Source organism: Brienomyrus brachyistius, chromosome 1 (genome assembly GCF_023856365.1).
Source record: "Brienomyrus brachyistius isolate T26 chromosome 1, BBRACH_0.4, whole genome shotgun sequence".
Taxonomy (NCBI): Eukaryota; Metazoa; Chordata; class Actinopteri; order Osteoglossiformes; family Mormyridae; genus Brienomyrus; species Brienomyrus brachyistius.
In genome coordinates this window covers 25,691,128-25,708,510 of record NC_064533.1, presented here as the reverse complement: position 1 = coordinate 25,708,510, position 17,383 = coordinate 25,691,128, and the positions used below count along the sequence as shown (strand labels likewise).

Sequence of the window (17,383 nt, the reverse complement as noted above, 5' to 3'; positions counted from 1 at the left end):
AGGTATAAAGGTTAAACTGTCTCACCTTGCCCACATAGAGTGGGTCGCTGCCCATATTCTCCTCCAGAACAAAGAACTGGTTCCACACCCAGCTCCGCTTCTGTCTCCGCATGGCCGTGCCGGGGATCCCCGAGGCCTGGAGGCGATGGGTCAGGGGACCGGAACCAGAGCTCCAGGCCCAAGCAGCCGATGTCCCATGGGCAGAGGAACAGTATCACCATGCCCACCACACTGTAGACCTGCGGGTTACACAGCCTCATTGGGGCCTCGATGGAAAAAGTCACCGCCCCCAGAAAAATATGATGCCAGGAGATGATAGCAGGGAAGGTCTAGTTTGACTGCTCCTTCTCGAGGACCAGTAGAAGGGGAACTGCCTTCGATACAGATGCGTAGAATGTAACACAGAGCCAGAATGGCAACACGGTGTTACTAGGACCTGTCAGAATGAAAGAGAGACAGAAAAGAAAATGAGCATAATTAAGATCACCGTGGTGATGGCAGTCAGTTTGTACAAATGTCAAGAGCCAGACGATGCAGTCAGTGTCAATTTATGGCGCAACGAAATTACTAAATTACTACATTAGTAAAAACAACTAGCAGCATTTTTTTAAACCTCAATATTAAATTCAACTCTCCCTATCCTCTATTCACTGAATACTTTTGCTCAGACAATATAGTAGAGGGATGAAATGATGCCTCAGGACAATGAGCTCTACGTGCATTTCTACTTTAAATTTGATAAGAACTAAAGTAATAGATTAAAAAAGAATAACAAATAATCCTGTGAAAATCGCATACAGATAAACTACTGAATTTTAATGAGTGAGAAATAAATTACTACTTTTTTGCCTTTTTTTCGGCGGTCATGCTTTTTTTTTCATTTTCTTGTTTCGAGAGGCTTTTCAAATTCACATTGTCATGTTCTAATAATTCTAAATCTAGTATGGATGTCGGTAAGATGAGCTCCTTAATAGCAGTTGAGCATACACAAAGATCACTACAACCAGAGGGTAAAATTACATGTCCGCACAAATGCTTTTTCCTCCCCAAGCTGGAACAAACATTCAAATGAAGCAAATTCTACAATAAAATTTCCCCATGTATTTCCAAACCAATGTATAATAAAGTGTCAATAACTGACTTGAGGTAACTTGTTACATTGACTGGGAACAAGAATCCTGCACTGACCGCTTGAAAATCCTTTTTTGTTCGCATTTAATTATTTTTTATGTATCTAATACACATTTCTGATTCAGATAATTCGCTGCTGGCCATTTGTCTGGAGGTTACTGAAAGAAATGACACAGGAGACTGAAATGAAGAGCAGTTTATCCAATATATTTTCTTGCCTACAACATTGCAGATTCTGAATAATATTTATATTCATGGTGTAACATGATGACCTCAGTACAAAATGATGATTTCTACCAAGCAGCAACATCTGGCACAAATTCACCCCATCGTGTCAACTGACCTCAAACATGAATGAGTCTATATGCACACATATCCACGTCAATGTATCCTTGTAGCTATATATCTACAGTACATATCTAAAAAATACATATCTGTAAAAATGTATGGCAAACAAAACATGAACAGTTTAACTTTTTCTGAAATGGTTCAAGTTAAACTTGAACTAAACTTAAGATTGACTTTATTGATCCCGGAGGTATATTCTGAACTTGAGAATAGCATTAATTCAAAATCAAGTATATTTGGTAAGAGTTTGATTTTGTTAGTGAAGGAAAAATCAAACACCATTAAAGCTGGAATTACAAACTCTTCTCACTGGTGTCATAAACTATATGTTTTCCCATATATAATACAAATTTGTAAGTGATAAATAATAATTAATATGCTAATATTCATCTACTTCATTGTCTTCCATCATTGAACAAAAAATGGATAAATTAACTGCTGTGATACTCCTTCTCCAGTTCTTTAGTTGAGCTTGGGTCATAGATGAGGATTGTTGCATCCATTAAATAACTTCTTGGAGAGAAAGTGTAATCAGGCTTAAGCAGTATTATATTTTCGAATTATCTGAACACATGGAAAGGCACATCAGGTATCACGCACCGACTTGTTTTTTGTTCTTTGCCTGCAAAAGCTTCATGCTTGATCAAATAAGATCTCCTGTGTGCATCTGAAAAACTGATTATCATCTTTTCCCCCGGGTTCTCCTGGTTCTCTCCTGGGTTCCCGCTGCCGCAGGCTCGCCACCCCCTGACACGCTTTGACAATACTCTGGTCACAATGGTCCAGCTTCACGCCGGCATTTCTTCCTGACATTACAGGAGGCCGTTTCAGCTGCTCTGCTGCCTTTCCTGGTGTGGGAAAGTCTTCTGACAGTGGCAGTCATGGACGTGAACGGTGCATCAAAGCTGCCAGTTTCACGGTACTTCTCAGAAGAAATTTGCAAGGCCAAAGCTAACAATAAATATTCTGTTGGCTGGGGAGCTAACACATTATTTGCTCACAAGCAGGTTATACAATTAGTGGAAACAGAATTTGTGAAGGGGTTGAAAGATCTGTGCAGCTGGGAGAGAAATACTCGCCTTTATAGTTATTTCTTTGTTAATAAATAATAGCTACACACAAACAAGGGCTGCACCATGGAGGTGCGTTCTCACATTCGTGGTCGAGGTGTGCAGTGGTATTTCACCTCACAGGCAGCAGAAGTGCAAAAGTCGTGCCTGTCGTCTAACTAAAAACACATGTTCCTACCAAAATATTCCTCAGACGTTCCTACAGAAGAACCAGTTGGGGGCTCCTGTCTGTGTTTTTCCACTATTATCCAGAACACACAGACAAAACCATAAATATACGGGGTTTTATTTTCCACCAGCATGTGGGAACCAGGCTGTAGCTGACCCCGTACGTGAAGAGACACTAGTTACAGAACAGCCACAGTGTCATAAAACCAAAGAGATGCTTGTTTGCTGCTCAGACGTGTGTACAACATGATTTACTAATTAAATCATTTCTGCTGGCACATCTGTGAGTTTCGCCATATTATGTTAGCATCAAATATTAGTGGGATTAGCATTAGCTAGCGTAAATTAGCATTATGAATGCAAAGTCATTCTGTAGTATTTCTTCAAGCAGGAGTTTGAAAATTCTCAAGTTCCAAGTTATTGGAAATGCATCGATATGTCACGACGTGCGACACTCATAATGAATAATATATAGAATATGTCCTTTATTCCTTTAATAATCCATGCTTATCAATGCAGATCACTGGTTCTTTCTTGTCTCTGCATATTTCAACCAATCAGATGGTTAAACCACAACCAGCTTGCCGGCTTGTACGAGTCAGGTACAGCTTGCATGATTTTTATACTGGAAAATCATCTTTTCACGGTTCGGCTTGGGTGTGGCTTGGTTATTGGCAGCAGTGGAAAAGTACCAAAAGATACCAAAATACATTCTATGCTTTCCGTATCTATGTGTATTACGGAATTTATCGATTTATCGACAGAATTACAGTCTCTCATAACTAATGCTGTTTTCTTCCTATATTATTTTCTCGATGACTTTATTTTCTCTACTGTAAAACTTTCAAGAATAGCGCTGCAGGTAAGCATCTAACAGCGTATACAGTAAGGAGTCCGACCCAGCCGCCTGTAATGTCACCAGGGAGGAAGTACAGCACATATAGCTGGGAGGCAGAGAGCCGCCGTACGCTGTCGGGTCAGCGAGGATGCGTACAAGGTCAGCCCGGCGCGGCTTGCGGAGAGCGGATTAATGCGTGCTCTTATTGCATACAACCTTACAGCGCTCCTAAAGGGACCAGGTTCAAGCTGCCAAGACAGCTGAATGCTTACTGTAGCATTATACATCAGGAGCTCTCGTAGTGAAAGTGAAACAAGTGCTTCTACATGTAATAACAGCAGCAAGTAATAATTCTGTAATGGATGAAAAAATAATGCCGGATTTCAGCAGTGGGGGGGGGGGGGGGGGGGGGGGGGGGGGGGGGCCTCATTCTTTCACTGTAAGGCAGATTTTTTTCACTTACCTGAGAGTGTAAGTTTGCTAAGGCATCCCTCCATTTTTCTTCTTTTTATTAAAACGGCCAAAGACATACAACAAGGTTACGTCAAATCGCTGTGAAAGTAAAGATAGAATCAAGAAAGAAAGGGGAAAAAAAATTATAAAAATCAACCAGAAAAAAAGAGAGATTTTTTTTAATTGTTTCAAAATCCCCCTAAGGGACCCCCCGGAGACCATACTTTTTTGAAATCTCTTGGAACGCTCCTAGGGACCATTTGGGTCGATGCTTACACATAACAAAGGAAGTGTTTTTCTTTTTTTGTTTAAAGTATACTCTACCATGGAACACTGCAGCTCCCCAATGGAACATTCAAAGGGCCTTTTCTGTCCTGCAGTTCAGGAGCGCTGCTGCCAGACAAATCAGCATACCCAATGCCAACTTTGATGCTAAGAAAAGCCTCCAGAAGAATGATTTTTTTTCCCCAATCCCTTTCCCCTCCTTATTCTCTGATTCTCTGTTACTGTGGCCACTTCCAAGGTGACCAGGTTGTGCAAATAACAACTGTATGTTACAGAAGCACATTTGTGCCCCGAACCAGCCCCCCTCCCCCCCCCCCCCCCCCCGCCCCCCACATCCCCAGTTCCCAAGAGAGTGAAAGAAAATGCGTTTTACAATGTAGAAAAATACATTGATAAATGCAGGGGCGAGAAATTTGCGAAGCCTGAAGCGATTGCCTCGCTTTCATCCAGCTCCGCTCTGTGAGAATAGACTCCACCGCCCTCTGAAAGGGGAGGGTATCGCTCTCCCTCCCGGTTTCCCCGTCTTGAAGTCGAGGGTCTACGCGGACAAAAGGAGAGAACATTCTACAAAAGCTAGCTTTACCGCAAAGATCACAAACACTCCAGCAGCTGATAATCTGCCATTCCCCTTTTTTTCCCCGCATTCTGTTTCGGATGTTGTCAGCGTGTTTTTTTTTGTTTTTTTTCCTGTGGAAATTGAAAGCCAAGAAAGACAAGAGGGAGGGAGAGAGGGGTCAAAAGAGATTTGCATATTGTGGACATCAAAATGCCAGGAACAGATAAAACGGTACCCCTCCCCCACACCAGCACCCCTGGGTCATCAGCTTCGAGCCGCAAAGATGTTGCTGTATGTCCAGTACAAGCAGATAAACTAAAAAGCTCCATTTTGATTTTTGTCACTGCCCCATAAACACATCCGGTCTAATGAAAAGGAGGAGATATATTTTTTATGTATCTAGCTGGACGCTGTCGAGCGTTGTGTTGCAGATAACAACAGCAACAAGGCACACAGATTTTTTTTTTGTCAGGAATATAATTCATCCCTTGCTTCCCTTTCTCTCTCTCACCCAGGGATTTAGTCCCCCATTGAGGTATGGTAAGATGGTATCCAGCTTGTTTCATCTTTCCTAACGACCCTTTCCGTGTCCTGCTTCTCTACCCCTGCCAGGACGACCCTGGAGATATTGATGGTTCTGTAGTTTTGACAATAAACTAGGGGGGATTAACCATAGCATCGCGTCCTCCACAAAGTAAATGTACCATATATCTAAAATGTGTAAAACTAAAACGTAATAAAGATTTTTTATTTTTTTTTGGGGGGGGGGGGGGGGGGGTATAAGAGGGGGTATAATTCATACAGATAAGCTAACTTTAACATTAGCCGTTTTGAATCAGAGAGAGTGAAAGGGGAGGGGGCCAATTAGCTTTCACCCCTGTAAACACCCCTGAAATGTCCCACAGAGGAGCACTGGTATTACATTTAGAAAGTTATCTTTACCCGCAATGTTTAGGAGGCATCGTAAATCACTGGTTGCTTAACCATATTTACACTAACAGACCCTTTCCCGCCAAAACCAAATGTCTTATTTATTTAAATTGTCTGCTTATACTATAATTGTCTACCAGTCATGTATACCTGGAAAAACCCATTGTTACTAACCACCCCTTTATTTTCACCTCAAATCCCCTCATCACATTTTCAGTCAGGAAGCATATCTTTACACCAACACATTTGTGAGATTAATATTTATAATGAAAAACCACAAGCAAAACTTGTACTTCAATAGCACTGTTTGTCAAAAGATAAACTGTGTTTGACTTAATTTGTTCTCTGAAACATACAATAAAATGGCCATCATCATTCAAAACATAAGGCTTGATAAGCAAACCCTCTTAGGCTCCCGTTGTCTTGCCTCATATATTTTAATGAATCATTCAAATCCTTTTCAGCAGAAGTATAATATTACTTTTATGTATAGTAACTCGTGACAATAGCAGATGCCTATAAAGTCTTGATAGCATAAATAAAATAAAATTCATTACAGATAATCTACATTCAAACAAATAGCTCTGTACAGCTAAGAAAAGTGTAGAGCTTTCCCCACATACTCATAGGGCACTTGTTCCATTCAGTTAAGTTTATGATACCAACGCAGCATGTTACTAAGTTTATATTTTGGATTTAATGTCACTTGTTTGTTGATCTGGATTTATTAGTATAATTTATTGATGTTTTCCTTTATGAAATGATTGGAAGAACAATTATCAGGAAATTCATGTTTTGCAGGATTTGACAAATATGCATATCAGGCATGTTTGATAAGAAAATGTCACGAAAAACAATTTTCCAGAGAAATGTCTAAAATTATATGTCTAAAACTAGAGTTGTTTTGTAGTGTGCATACTTTGGAAAGGTCCATAGAGCTGAGTTACTAGACATTTCAGAGCTTGCCAGACACCATCTGAAATTTTTATCAGAGCAGATCATCAAGTCTGAGAAGCCATGTAATATATCCTCCACCTTAAGCCAGCAGACACTGATATACTGACACTGAAGAAGAACGGCGTTGGAATTTTCCATTTTTTTCCCATTTCAGAAATTGTGCTATAAAAGAACAAGTATACATTTGTGCATCTAAGTTCTTTGGCTGAGATAATGCAATGGCCTATTTAAAGCATTTAAAAAAAAGACAAATTTCCAAATAAAAGCCAGCATTAAAGATCTTTCGAGTGCCTCAACAGTTATAAAATACCGACTGTTACACCACCGGCTACTAACAATGTTGATTTCCCTCATTCAGTACTAACACAATATAAATATCAAATCAATGCAACTATTGTGTCAAATGTATAGCATTTATCTGTATATTAATCACATACTGTAAAAAATCTGATCTTTCAGTTTATTTTACATATAGCCTATTATTTACTTTTTTCAGAATATATGTAATGGGCGCACAGGGAAAATCAAGTGCAAATTGCATAATTTCATCCATCCATCCATTTTCCAAACCGCTTATCCTATTGGGTCGCGGGGGGTCCGGAGCCTATCCCGGAATCAATGGGCACGAGGCAGGGAACAACCCAGGATGGGGGGCCAGCCCATCGCAGGGCACACTCACACACCATTCACTCACACATGCACACCTACGGGCAATTCAGCAACTCCAATTAGCCTCAGCATGTTTTTGGACTGTGGGGGGAAACCGGAGTACCCGGAGGAAACCCCACGACGACACGGGGAGAACATGCAAACTCCGCACACATGTGACCCAGGCGGAGACTCGAACCCGGGTCCCAGAGGTGTGAGGCGACAGTGCTAACCACTGCACCACCATGCCGCCCCGCATAATTTCATAAATAATTTCATAAATAATTTAAAACTTAAAATGATTAAAACCTGCCTTGACACTTTACTGTATCAGTTGAAGAAGATAATGTTTTGGGACATGATAACTTTTCAGGGGCAGAAGAGTTAATTCTGTGCCCCTCCCCTCCCTCTTTGCCCCCCAGTCCAGGTCCAGATCCAAAAATATGGGACAATTCACATTTTAATTATATTTCATTTATACAGGGCACGGCATGTTTACAATTTGTTCTTATATCTGGACAGCAAATAGACCTTCTGTCTTCCACAAAATCGAAAATGATGCAACATTATAAGTGCTGGCAAGTTTCACCAGCCCTGGCAATATTACACAGAAGTATCAATCAATAAGTAAGACATCTGATTGACTGGTGCCACCTCTTCTAGTTGCTTGGACCCATCTCTTCTGAAAACTGATTGGATATCTCTCTGAACCAGTCATTTTTCCTTCTGCCCTCAAAACATTTTTGTGTAAGTAGAACTCCCATGAGCTAGGGAAAAGTACATAAAAAAATTATTTTCCTCCTTTCCATTAAACCTGGTGCGTTTATAGGGCAGTGATGAAAATCAAAATGGAGCTTTTAATAGGTTCAAGAACTACTTTCGAGAGACAACAATCGGCAGAGTTTCTAGGGGGTGAACGCGACAGAACTTCCTGACTCCTGAAAAAAGGTTCTGGTTCCTGAAAAAAAGGTTCCTGCGGTGGAAAAACGCCTTGTGTAATAATCCTGCATTGCCCCTCTCCATTCTTCATTCCCAATCCATAGCCCTTTAAACCTTAATCCTTAAACAACATTGTTCTATACTTCAGAAGGAAGCACATGCCTGTAACGAGTACGCTGTCTGGTTTAGTTTTATGAGTTACTCCTTAGCCTCAATTAAATATCGTAGACCTCTTAAATCACAGTACGTCCTTTGAACTGTAGAGAGAGGCAGGGGTATTTGAAGTGATCTTTCTTGAATACCACTGCAGACCTTCGCTACACCTGTAATCGCCAGGTGCCTTTAAATCCTCCCGTTTTCTGTCTGCTCACTGGCTACAGCTTTTCAATGCAAATTCCGCTCGGATTTTGCTGCGCACGCGTTGAAAAAAATGCTTCGTCTGAGTTAAAAGTTGGAACACCGAAAATGTCCCTCTAGTTTATCACATATCTATGATTCTTGTGAATGTAGTAGCAGTAATGAGATATTATGGATTTGTTTAACTTTAATGACATGAGTATAAATTATACAATGACGAAAGTAAATAGCTTCCCTTGTATTTAGGACTATGCAGTTGATTAAATAAATTAGAACGGAACAGGTTAGTGGATAATACTTTACTGGTGTATATATAAGGTTCATTTCAGTCACAACAAGCATGTAACACTACCAATGCACCAAATCGCTGACCCCCAAAAACGGTAATTTTCCTTGGCACCAGTTCTGCTCAGTCTTGGCCGAATACCCGGACTCCCGTCCTGTGTGCCTTGACCAAATGGCCCAGGGCAGGACGATGAAGTCTCATTAGCCTGCAGCGTCATCCGACAAGGAACACACGCGTGCCAGCCCCCCGCCCCCACCCACTGACGGAGGGGCCAGCGAGAGTCCCGGAACACGGGGAGCTCACGCTGACCCTGGCATCTGGCAACCCGATGCCTTGCGGGGAAGACTTCAAGCATATGGTGTCGTTATTATCTGTGCCTTCTGTACTCTCACATGGGGGAAGGTGGGCTTTGCTCGAGAGGGGCAGAGGGATCCAAGCTCTGGTGTTGCTGCTTACATGGAAACTTACAAAGCGCCTCATGGAACTGGTTTAGAAATCTAAGAGCGATGGTAGCTGTTAATGACTCCGCATGGATTGCACTCACATGCATATTTATATATAATATTTCCAGATCATTCTGTACCAATTCTAATAATTTCCACCAGTTCACAAACATCCATGCCCTTTATTTGTACAGACACCCTCTACAACAAAATTACTTTCATATATTTGCGTTTTATGACTTTAATTAGTTTGGTAGGCTATGTACTTTAAAACGGGAACAGGAACACAACGACAATTGCAAATGATTAATTCATATAATCTCATTAGTTTCCCAGTTACCTCACCGATATTCATATGTTAAAAACTGTACAAAACATGTGCATCTAACCGCTTATAACAAGCTGCCTTGGTTCATCAATGTCCTGCTAAAGAAAACTCGATATCTTCAAGTGGGTTTCACTCTAAATATGAGAAGTCGATGTAAAGTGCAAAGTACTGATTATGCATTTGAGACATTTGCTTGTTTTTAACTTCCAAAAAATATAAATATGTACATATACATGTGCTGTATATATACCTAAACTCATAACACATAATTTACGCCACCTGGTGTAGATAGCGGGCGTTGCACGCGGCTCCGTTTGCATCTGCTCAAAGCGCACTGTTCAGTAAGCATCAGTTTCACTTCTAAAATACAGTTTTACGTGAAGTGACCGCATATAAATAGTAATCTGTCTCTCATTATCTCTCCCTCTCCCTTCCTCTCTGTGTCATTGTATGGTGACCCAACAATACTTTAACATATGCAGAACCTAAGGGAAAAATTAATATTTTACAATTTCTCAAAGTTTAGGGCAATAGGAAAACAGTCTCAGTAACTGCGCAAATAATAAAGATACGTTATTAATATATGCAGTTGTACAATTTCGGTACTTCTCCCGTAATCATTATAGTACACAACCATATGCGTCAATAATAACTGAAAACAACCCTCAGTATAAAATGATATGATTTTTAGATGATTTGTAATTTTAACAACTTAGTAGAGATGCATTGATGTGTTTCATATGAGGTAGGCAATAAAAATCCTGACGGCAGTGCAAACTTTTTAAACCGCAGTCTATGACTACTTTATCCGATTAACTAGTAAATGGAGCGCGCAACTACGAATAAACACTGTTTGAAACTGAAAATAGTAATAATAATGCGGACGTTTTAATACGTAGCGGCAGAAGTCGTAATGTACAATGCCGATACATTTTGGCGTCGCATTTATTTAAAAGCAGCAACTATCTGTAACACTCACCTCCTCCCCATACACCGCATCGACAGTTATTTTATCTCCAGCAAAAATAAGCAATACAATGAATAGCCTAAATATATTAAAATTAGAATATGGATCAAGCGTTCTGTCGTTGAGATGTTATAAAAAAATAGCACACGAACCATGGCAAAAAGAACGGATAAAAAAATGAGAGGAAGAAGAGAATTTACATATTAGTACAGTATCATCCAACTGCCTGCAATGACAAAACCTGGGTCAGTATCTCACCCAGCAGACGCCGCAGAAAACCCGGTATCCTCAGAATACTAATTAAAGAATCGGGCACTTATCACTTGTCATGCATTATGCATTAGTGTCAAGAAACAACATTACTCAAGCTCAAGAAACAGTCCGGCACTCGTCTTAAAGCATCAAACTTAAATCGCTTCTCCCAAACTCAAAAAGTAACAGATTGAAATAATTACCTTCAAATTCGTTGTGATTTTTATCTTGTCCCCCTTCTCAATTTCCTTATTCACGATGCCCTCTAATTCATGGGACTCATGTACAGCAACTTTTCAAAATCATTTTCATTTATTTTATTCTTGCGGTACATTTACTGCATATGCATGGGATCTCATATTAGTTTTAACTCAAAGTCTTACCTGTTTCCCGAGCAGTTATTATATAGCACTGTGTGGGGCTGCTTGATCTTTCTGCTGAGTGCTCTTCGTACTATCAAAATAGGAATTACATGTAAAACAGATCCTCCGCTCCGCGTATATCCCAGTGAAAAGGATGCCAATAAATGCTTCAAAGTTAGAAATATAGCAAAGTCCAGTGATAACCTTGTACAAACTGGCAGTTTCCTTTGTGATTGCTGTGATTTCTCTCTCTCTCTCTCTCTCTCTCTCTCTCTCTCTCTCTCTCTCTCTCTCTCTCCCTTTCTATTTTGCTCTGTCCTTTCACACACGCGTGATTACTGCCTTTGCCTTTAGCTGCAGCGCAGTCTTGACTCTCCGGCGAAGATGTCAGACCCGCGACCGAATCGCACACCCTGCATCCGTCCGTTTAACATGCTTTTCAAGCAGAAATGATAATTATACCTGTATTGACTTAAAGGGAGGCAGACAGTATAAGATTAGTTTCTTCTCAAAGAACGCATTGATGGATAACCGAGTTCTGTTCCCATTGTCCCACATCGCGTCGGAACACCAATTAAACGCACAATAACAAACGAGATCTTGGATACGAAAAAGAGCTAGAGCATCTACATCTGTGCATCACTGTAGCGTCATATTGACTTTATATCTGTACATCCCATTGTTACTCCCTACTTTGTAAGCAGTGAGGCTTGTTCTCCATCTAACGCCATTTACAAAATCCTCCAGTTTAAAACGTATATAATTAGTGCAGTTAACACGTGTAACGAGATGAAAAACGCACGATGCCTTTACTTTTCCACTTGTCGTGGGTCATCGGTATAAGTACGTTCGTTTTGTTGCAGGCTACGTGTGCTAATATTATCAATTTAAAAAGATTCCCGTTGAAATACATTGCTATTCCACTAAAAATGTGGTGTTTTGAAATCTTGACTCATGTGTCCAAACACCGGCTATAAAGTCAGTTAAGTTTTTCTTTTTTTCCCCCTTTTGTATTGTCTTTTATCACTCTTAGAAATCCGAAAATGAGCACCTAGAGGAGGCGAGCTGCTGCTGCTCTTTTTTCTGTTGCTTCCAATCCACTTTTCACCCACATCTCTCCTGGATGAAGACTGTAGGTGGTTTGTCTGTCATGATGTGATACTTGCACGTTCATTTTATGTCGCAAATATTATGCTTGTCAAAGATAAAGTGCGTTATGCACGTTTATCGCACAGCAAAGAGCGAATTTTAAATTTGAATGGCCGGTAAATTTCTAAATGGATTTGAATACTGGTAACATTGATAAACAAGTTCAAGCTGACTTTTTGCACTTCAGTCCATGTCTGCACCACAAAAAGCGCGACCAGGCTTAACACATTAGTGAAAGTGAGTCAACAAACTTATTTGTTCTACATTTTTCGCTTGAATAAATGTCCGTAAGGAATGTTTAGGAATAAAGGTCTATCTACGGTATTTAAAACGGAAGCATCATATTTCAGCTATGCCAAGAGAATCTCGTCAAACGAAGACTTCAGCAATGGACCGCTGTACTATTTAACAGCTGATGACTGAGTACAATATTCAGTTCTTTATTGTGGCAGCGTTTGCCGCCTCGATGTTATTTAGTTAGCTAATTTTATTGCTACTGGATCAGACTGATTCTCATTTAATGCCCGTTGATTAAAATAGTATATGAATCTTGATGACCATGTGATTTACTGTAATACTTGCCATGTAACTCTGATTAATGTTGGTTGAACTTCGGAATATAAGAGCAAGCAGTCTAAACAGACCCCAGTGTTTCTGACAATGACCTGTTCTGTTTTATATTTTGTTAACAGAGTTAAGAAAGAAAGAAAGAAAGAAAGAAAGAGAAAAAGAAAGAGAAAAAGAAAGAAAACAACAACAGCTTAGCCCACATATATGCAATAAATCATTTTGGAAAATATGGGAAATTTATGAGGAAAACGGGCTCCCTCCTTACGTTGAGTGATAAATGTGTCCATGGTCAGAATGCTGTTGGTTTAAATCCCAGGGCTGGCACAGTGATGTCACTGTTGGGTCCATGAACACGGCCCTTAACTCCAAAAGCTCCAGAGATCAGCTGACCCTGCTTCCGAAATTATACGTTGCTTTGGATAAAAGGGTCTGGTAAATGTAACATATTTTGCACACTAGACAGAAGGGACTAATGTTGAAAAAGTGCCATGAGTTGGATCTCCATAATGCAGGAGAAATGGTGATGAAGGATAAAGTAAAATGTAGAAAGAGAAGAATAATTTCATATAGTGTCTACACCTGTATATATTAATGCTTAAAATGTGCTTGACTAGCTTTTTACAGACTTCACTTTATAGCTGTAAACCCATAAGGCTCCTGGACCCCCAACCTTGGTCCTCTGTGGAGTTTCATGCCCCCCCCACCCCAACGGTGTCTGAGTGGGTTTCCTCCTGCAGTCCAAAACCAGGATAATATGAGAACTGGTGGCAGTAAAATGGCCTTTAATGTGTGAGTGTGTGTCCTCATGCCCAGTGTCTTTGCAGAGAGAGGGTCCAGGCTCAAGATGGAGGCAGGGATGGGAGGAATAATTCATCGTCAAATTAAGCAGTATGCTTATTTTCCCCCATTATATCTGAAAACGATCTTACTAATGTTTTGCAGTTAGGTAGATGCTGTCATTTTCCTTTGGAAGATTAATACAAGTGCGTGATATTGGGATTTTTTATATAAATTTTCATGTTTGACACATGTGGTCCACATTTCAGTTCGCTAGTTGCCTGCAATGGGTGTGGCTGTTCCTCATGGCCACCCCCAGATGATTTCAACGCATCATCACCCACTCCTCTGTGTCTTTCAGTTCTGTCTGCTTAGCATCCTGTTTCTCTGTCTTGAGGTCTGGCTCTCTCTGCTCAGTCTTGGCAGTCTGTTTCTTGCTTTGGTTTTCTGGTTTTCTGCCCTCGTGTCTGTCTGTTCTCATCATTCTCTGATTTGGCTCTGTGATTTGGAGTTGGTAGACCGTTAACAGTTTTGACTTTTGGTTCATGCTCTGCTTTCTGGTTTAGCTCTTTTTTCATGGCTACTAATTGGCTAACCTTGTTTCATCCCTAAACTATCATTAGTGACCCCATAGTAACTCATTGAGTCTTTCTTAGTGATCTACATATGGTACCAGTCAAAAGTCTGGAAACACATACTGTAAATTATTTGTTTTTCAACAGGATAATGACCCTAAGCACACCCCAAGGTTATGTAGTAAGTATTATTTTGTGAACAAGGAAAGAAATTGTGCTGAAACAGATGACCAGGCCCCCCACAGTCCCACGACCGAAACCCTATAGAGCTGGTTTGGGCTGAGCTGGATTGAAGGCAGTCAACTTGTTACCAGACCTTGTGGAAACTCCTTCTGGACTGTAGGATAAGGTGGCTACATCGGGAAGCTGGTTGAAGGGATGCCAAGAGACTGAAACGCTGTCATCGAAGCAAAAGGGGACTATGTTGAAGAGTCTAAAATTTGAGAAAGTTTTAAGGTGTTGAACACTTCTCTTACTCCTTGCAATATTTGATATGTATTACTTCATTGCCTCAAGGCCTTTATTATATGGTGAATAGCAAAGCTGAAATAGAGACAAATGCATTAAAAGTAGCTGTGTATAGACTTTTGACTGGTACTGAATCTTGACAGACCAATTTGTGGCTTAATGCCAGCCAGTACTCAGTACTTAGAGGTGCACCTACGTGCAGTTTTGGGGGGGGGGGGGTTCAACCTGGCCTTGGCATTCAGGACCTTTGTAATAAAGTCTGTTTTTTTGAGACTCTGTCCCGTTGTTTTGACAGTGATGCACTTTGAAAGTCTTTATTTAAAAAAAAAAAATGTTGCAAGAATGAATTCGGGCCAAGCCATGATATTAAAACACGTTCCGTATGAGGCAGACTATTTAAGGATTGCCCGCATAGGTACTTGAGATTTGTGATTGCCCTTTATCCACAGAACTGTTCTTTTGTTGTGTGTCCCAGGGCTGGGGGTAAATAGTTCTGATTCCTTTGGCCAGATAAAGGCCTAATGAAGAGGCAAGTGTATTCAACAGACGGCCTAGGGAAATACATATTTACTCTTCAATTTTACCAGTCTAATGACATTCATCATGTTTTAAAATCATGCAGCAATGTCTCTGCTTTAAGTGCTAGTGCTCTAAAGCATTGTGAACACATTCGCAGCTTGCAAAGGATATACATATTTTACACCTAATCCCGGTTAATCTTGTATACATCTTGGATTGTGGTCGTATTAACAAAAGCTACATTTCTGTGTCAGCCAAGTTAAACAAAGCCCAGATATATCTGTGGTCAAAATCACAATTTTATCAAGCATATTCCATATTACACTGAGTATTGTGCACCCTACTAATTTAAACATTTTTCATCCATAAAGATGACACAGAAATGTGCTATGGTATATCATTAACGCTACGTGCTTACACTTTTTTTTTTGAATGGTGTTAAGGCGGTTTTTTTCCTTGTTTTTCAGACACTCGGTCATACATTATTTGCGTAACGTCAAACTAAATGGTCACAGGGAGCCGTGTGCCGTGTCACAGAGGGGTGGGGCCAAGGAGCGCAGGCCCGAGCTGAAAGCTGATTGGCTGTCAGATTGCTCCCTCCCCTGGAGCAAGAGTGAGGCAGACTCAGCATCGAGGGATATTTCAAAGCAACTTGCCGTACCCTGTTGAGTCAAAGTGAAAGCTGTCTTTCAGACATGAGAAAAAAAAAACACAGGACAGCGAGGGGGTGAGAGGAGGTGTGGCGCTGAGGGTTATTTAATTGGAATCTGACATCAGAGTTTTGCTGCTCTGCCCCTGTTCATCAATCACACAGAGACATAAAATACCAGAGGTGATGGTTCTGTTCCTCTTTCTCATTCCAGAACCCGCACCACGATCCACACTGACACCTACAGTCTTTGCTCCCCCTCCTTTGGGGCCACACAACATAAAATTGCATTTAGATTAGATTACATTGAAGGTAAATACTGTGCAGAGTTGACAATTGAGTTTTATGCTTTACTGGTCTCATGCAGCTTTATCTATAAGTATTACTAATGCCCACTTTCGATTACCAAGAACCTATAATCGAACCAATGTTCTCTTGTAGAGCTAAAACTGCTTTAGGGTAGCTAAAGAGCCATTGCGATTCAGCGTTTATCTTCACTGGTATGCTAATATCTGCCCATCTCTCTGTATTCTGACCCACTTACCTAATCAGCGGCTCTGGGGGAGAATGTCAGTAGTGCCCACCTCAAACCATCCACGACGATCGAATACCACGATAATGTTGTATCATATAAATTTTTCAAAAAGTACATTTATCCCTAGTCAACCTCTACCCCAATCCAAAACAGGATTTGAATGATTTACAAAAGAGTTCTCTTGACATGCATGTAGGACATCCTGTTCCCAGAGGATTAGAAAATAGATGGTTTTGAATCAGGTATATCTCATGAGGGTTGGAAAACAGAACCAAGTGACATGGGAAGAGGATCTTTATTTGGGGAAACAGAAATAAAAATAAGCCCGGCAAAAAAAAAAAAAACATAGACTTTTTTAAAACTATATTTTCTATAAATTGTCCTGTAAAACTGTCCTGTTTTTGTACATTTCAAGTCTTTATACTCACTGCCCAGCTCGAGCTTTTGTCTGTGTCCCATTTCAGGTTAGACATCGTGTCCCCAATCAGGGCTTCCAGGCAGCTGGAAGGTGACCAATGTTTCTACATTGTTGTGACAACCCTCAGGCTTTATTTCCCATTAGAGAAAAAAAGGAAAATAATATGGGGCTAGAAATATATATTTTTCTTCTTCTTTTGGTGACCACATGCACATACAAGCTTCAGTGATCAGGGTCAGGGGGATGGGGATGGGGGAGGTGGTTTGTTGTGCTTCATTGCCATGTAGGATGCCCCATATTTGGGTGGCAAGAACCCCCCCCCCCCCCAAATTGGTCTTTTACCATCAAAAAAGTCTTTCTTCCCTTCAACCTGCTCCTTCCGGAATCTGCCAGGAGTTGTGCTTT

At 40.6% G+C, this 17,383-nt stretch overlaps 1 protein-coding gene and 1 long non-coding RNA gene across 2 annotated transcripts in view; one reads left to right on the top strand and one right to left on the bottom strand.

Moving 5' to 3' along the window:
- Nucleotides 1-11,551, bottom strand: part of LOC125705370 (cadherin-7-like) — a 110,978-nt gene extending 99,427 nt beyond the window's left edge. Inside the window, 3 exon segments of the mRNA XM_048971914.1 lie at nt 26-172; nt 174-436; nt 11,340-11,551. Coding sequence (XP_048827871.1) covers nt 26-172; nt 174-260 — 234 coding nt within the window. The 5' untranslated portion in view covers nt 261-436; nt 11,340-11,551.
- A 1,064-nt stretch (nt 11,552-12,615) lies between these two features.
- Nucleotides 12,616-15,040, top strand: LOC125705868 (uncharacterized). Its single transcript, XR_007381723.1, has 3 exons — nt 12,616-12,704; nt 13,862-13,925; nt 14,537-15,040. It is a non-coding gene; the product is annotated as an uncharacterized LOC125705868 (long non-coding RNA).
- Nucleotides 15,041-17,383: the final 2,343 nt, after the last annotated feature.